At 44.5% G+C, this 4,861-nt stretch overlaps 1 protein-coding gene across 1 annotated transcript; it reads right to left on the minus strand.

Annotated features, from left to right (window-relative positions):
- Positions 1 to 727: 727 nt before the first annotated feature.
- Positions 728 to 2,515, minus strand: LOC121987241 (delta(8)-fatty-acid desaturase 2-like). Its single transcript, XM_042541126.1, has 2 exons — positions 1,413 to 2,515; positions 728 to 1,324 (listed from the first exon to the last, which is right to left on the minus strand). Exons 1-2 carry the CDS (start codon positions 2,295 to 2,297, stop codon positions 833 to 835), a joined length of 1,377 nt encoding a protein of 458 aa, XP_042397060.1. The 5' UTR covers positions 2,298 to 2,515; the 3' UTR covers positions 728 to 832.
- Positions 2,516 to 4,861: the final 2,346 nt, after the last annotated feature.

Here is a 4,861-nt window from a genome sequence, read left to right on the forward strand (position 1 = left end):
TCCTCTAATGTTCTATCATTTAGCGACGTGAAATGCTCTAAGCGACGCCAAAAGGTCACATTTTGTGACGTTGACCGTGTTGTGCGTCACTAAAAGTCAGAATTCTTGTAGTGTATTTAACCTCCGATTAGATAATCTATTAGCATGACTCGTAATTGCTCCAATATATTATGATGATGATGTTCTAGGTGACTTGATAGAAGAGATTTGTAATTCTATGACTGTTGTTAAATAAGTTAATGAGGGGATGAAGTGAATTTCCACCTACGTAATAATTTAAAAAAAAAAAAAAAAAAAAAAAACAGAGAGAACGGTGATAACAAAATGAAGGCATATGGTGAGTAACGAGTTAATGGCACTTTATGTAATAGAGAGATATGTTTCATTTCCTTTTTGTTCTTTTATTTTTGAACACAGAAATGGTTTCTGTTATTTGAGCTGTATATATGCTTTGTGTTATAGGATGCAGATATAGATAGACTTACAGTGTAGTTTCATTTAATATTGATTTTAGTAGAAATTTTTTATCGTATCTTTATAGCAATCCAGAATTTAGGAGCAAGTCTGAAGCATGCAGTAGAATTTCATAAAATAAACATATTCCTGTATAAAAAATACTAGTTTGAGTAAACACGTTCATAGTCCGGAATATCTATAGCAACTTGTTCCCAACGGATTGAAGTTTGTCGATTAAATTTCAGATTTAATTTTAGTTTTCTGATTTTAAATACTTAAGCAATATTGTAAAGTATCCAGCAGCGGGAAAAATTTGAAAGTAGAGAGACTATCCAGTAACTTAATTCTATCTCCAATCCCCGAAAATTAATCGATCTCATCCATGTGTGTTGACGGCCTCCCAGACCAAGTTCTTGGGCACCGGTTGGGCTTTGTCACGGGCCTGCAGCGCCGCTTCCCTCAGCGTCGCGATGGTCCTGACGTTGGCCTCCCAGAAGGAGAAAACATCGTAGGGCAGGCCGTGCTTGAGGCAGAGCTCCTGGACGAACGGCGCCACCCGCCGGAGTTGCCCACGCGGGAGCCGTGGGAACAGGTGGTGCTCCACCTGGAACTGCAGGCCTCCGTGGAACCAGTCCATCCAGGGGGCGCACGAGATGTCCAGCGTCCCCATCGTCTGCTTCTGGAACCAGTCGTTGGCCCGCGGTGGCCCGATGTAGACGCTGGAGGAGAAATGGTTGAGGCAGAACTGTACGTGCTGGATCCCCGTCACCGCGAAGCTCACCAGCACGAACAGGCAGCGCTCCCACCAGCTCGGCAAGCACGACACCAGCAAAGGGAACCAGATCCAGAACACCGACACCCCCAAAATCTGCAGCCCGATTCAATCCGGATGTTGTTGATTTTCAATCGAAATCGAATTAATTAGAAGATACTGAAGCGGTGAAGAATTCGTTCACCTCTAGGAATCGCCCCGGCACGCGCTTATTGGAGCAGAGGAGCAGCAGAGATTGGGCGAAGAGGTTGATGCGCGCGACGCACATGACCGGGTAGAAGGTCCAGTGCTGGTAGCTGACGAGCGCCCGCGACACCGCGTCGAAGGTCATCTTGCGCTCGTAAAAGGCGGAGGTGAGGCTGCGGAAGATCTCGGCGGAGACGGCGAGGAACGGGATGTGCTGCAAGTCCGGATCGAAGTCGAGGCTGTTGCACGCCAAGTGGTGCGCATTGTGGTTGCGCTTCCACCACGCAATGCTGATCCCCGCTAGGCAGTTCCCGGTCAGCACCTGGATCGCCCTGGTCGATCGTGCGCTCCTCGTCACTCTGTAGTGCCCCGAATCGTGCCCTAGAAACCCCGATTGGATCCAGAGGACGCCCATCACGGCCGCGCACCCGATGTGGATCCACACGCTGGGCGAGCGGAGGACGCCGTATAGAACCGCGGCGAACATGAGCAGCATCGCGGAAAGCACGATGTGGATGCCATAGCCCCTCTTGTCGAAGAGGCCGAGACGGGAGAACTCGGCGACAAGGCGGCGGTAGTCCTTGGAGACCTCGGACACGCGGTAGTCGGAGAGATGGCCGACGAGGGGGAGGGAGGGGTTGTTGACGAGGAGGGCCCAGACGGAGCCAGGGTGGTAGGAAACGAAGGCGTCGGTGACGTCCTGGCCGGCGACGGTGAGGATCGGGAGGTCACCGCCGGGATGGATGGCGGACCAAGCGGTGGCGTCATAGACCTTGCCCTGGATGGAGATCCACATATCGGTGCGCTTGTTGTGGGCGCGGAGCTCCTCCGACGAGATGAACCGCCGCGGCTTCTCCTCTCCTTCCATCCGCTCTCCTTGCATCCTTCCGATCGATCAAGGTCGGAAGGGGCCGGGGAGAGGATCGGTCGATGGGAGGAGAGGAGAAGCGTTGCTGGATATCGCAATGGAAGGAAGGAAATGCGAGGTTTGATTTATCGATCTCTGCTGCGTCGCTGCGGTTGGATAAGAGGGAGTGCAATCGGGTTAAATAGAGGGAGAGAGAGTGAGAGTTGCAGCATTCAATATGCGGACATCCGATTTGTCGCCACTAATTTCGTCCTTGATGACGTTGCGGGTTGCAAATAGACGCGACTGTTCGCGAGTTTTATGCGGGTGCAAGCATTTTATTGGCCTCTAGGCCCTCTACTATATACCGTTCGTTGATTTTATATTTAAAATAGTAAATAGAAAAACATTCACTTTTTTTTATCGATACTGTAATTAATTTCTATACTAAACTAAATACCAAAAAAAAATTAAAAATGTCTATGCGACTTCGTGCTGCTGATAGTTTCCAATTCAAGGACTAACTTCTCAAGCTGGATTAGTGAAGACAATAACTAATTAATAATAATTGAGTAGTTAATATTTATGGTGGTCATTATGATTAATTTGATTATTGACTAAAACGGTTAAATATTTTCTACTTTCCATAGAAGATGTTAGCATATGTTAGCATAATCTTTATAGATATTTTTTGAACCTACGGTTATAGTTATGAATACAAAGGTATGTTGGTATGGCAATATATGTTGTCAATATTTTTCTTGAAGGGGCTTCTCGCTTATTATTACCTGCATTAAATAACGCCCTTTTGAGGATTAAGAGGTCACTCCAACACCCCTAATGTTTGCGCACTTGTGTGAACACTCCGACACCCCTTAATGTTTGATCACTCGTGTTCGAGGCGGACCAAGCCATCCAAGTTAGAGAATGCTATTAGATTAGGTTAGACTAGACCTCCTCCCAACATTTGCTTCATCTCATCACACATATGAGCTCATGCTAATGTAATATTCACGGAAATAGACATATATGTATAAAAACTGATTTGGGAGGTAAAGACACCCAAATCGAATGTCAAACTATACAAAATAGCTAGGAGTTTATCCTTTATAGTTGAGGTAAACTCTTTGATCACCACACAATTCACTTGCATAATCAAGTACTCAAAAACCACCATATCATCATGCATCACACGGGCACAATACACCCATTGTGATGTATCATATTACAAGAATAAAATACTATTAAACAAATAAAATCAGTGTCAAAACATCTCACAAAGATATCACACAAGACCCAAAACAATCATCAAGCATAAGAGAGGTATCCAAACCGAAAACCCCATCAAAGAACAAGCACCAAGCACGGGAAAACTCCACTCTAAAGCTATAGTGGCAGGTTCTATGGTGGCTTTAGGTCCACAAACTTGTGCACATGGATTTGAACTTTCCGAAATAACTAATCAACATCCGGGGCAATGTCTTGAGACCTGCACATATTTCTAGCTTTCCATACATTGTAGATTGAGCTAGAGATGGCTAGCCGGACCTTCATCTTCCAACCTTCTTCTTTGTAATGTTGCACAAAAATATGATGTAACTCCTGAAAGGATTTGAAATTGTGCTTAATTTCCATCAATCGCTTGACCTTAGCTTGCTCCAAAGTCCACAAGTAATCGGACATTCAAAGAACACATGCTGGTTTGATTCATCTTGGTGCTGACACATAACACATTCCTTATTTGGTTCATACTCCATTCTATCCTTGGTTCTCAATCTCCCATGAGCTAGCATCCATAGTATGAATCAGTGCTTTGGCATGATTTTCGACCTTCACACCATGGATTTCCATGTAACAAAGAAGTTGTAAGCATTTGTAACTCCTTTTCCTTCTCCAACAAACCAATCCATCACTCTCATATTTGCTTCCCCAACTACACTTGATGCCACAAGAATCTTGTTTCGGATCTCTAAGAGCCTCTTGATCAAAGGTGAGTCTGAATTTTTCTTTTGTCATGTCCAAAAATATGCACCCTTCATATAATATTGATGTACCCACTTGACCCAAAGTGAATCTGTTTTTGCTTGAATATTCCATAGAATTTTGCTCAATAAAGCTTCATTCCATGCAAGGAGGTCCTTAAGCTCATAACCCCCATCATGTTTAGATAGACAAATCTTTGACCATGCAATAGGCGGATGCTTTGAAAACCAAACAAACATGTGGCAAATAATTTTTATCTTATCAATCACACCACTAGGACTTAAGAGCATGGAAAACCAAAAATATTCCATACCTTGAAGAACTGTACCCACTAGTTCCAAGCACCCACCATAGGATAAAGTGTGCTTAGGCCATGAGTTGATCTTCCTTGTAATAGCTTCAAGGAGTGGCCCATAATTTGCAATCCTTGGTTTCTCCGCTGCTAAAGGGATGCCCAAGTATCTAAAAGGAAATTTACCTTCTTGAAAACTCATAAGTTGTAGTAACCGGTTCCTCAAGGTAGTGGTCACTCCGACCATATATACTTGTGTCTTTTGTGAATTTGCCCTAAGCCCCGAGATCCCTCAAAAGTAATTCATGCAATCCACTAAATGTTG

This window comes from Zingiber officinale, chromosome 5B (assembly GCF_018446385.1).
Source record: "Zingiber officinale cultivar Zhangliang chromosome 5B, Zo_v1.1, whole genome shotgun sequence".
Taxonomy (NCBI): Eukaryota; Viridiplantae; Streptophyta; class Magnoliopsida; order Zingiberales; family Zingiberaceae; genus Zingiber; species Zingiber officinale.

Coding starts and splice junctions, on each gene's coding strand:
- LOC121987241 (XM_042541126.1), bottom strand. CDS start 2,297: ATGCAAGGAGAGCGGATGGAAGGAGAGGAGAAGCCGCGGCGGTTCATC. Junction 1,325..1,412: donor TGCCGGGGCGATTCCTAGAG/GTGAACGAATTC, acceptor ATCGGGCTGCAG/ATTTTGGGGGTGTCGGTGTT.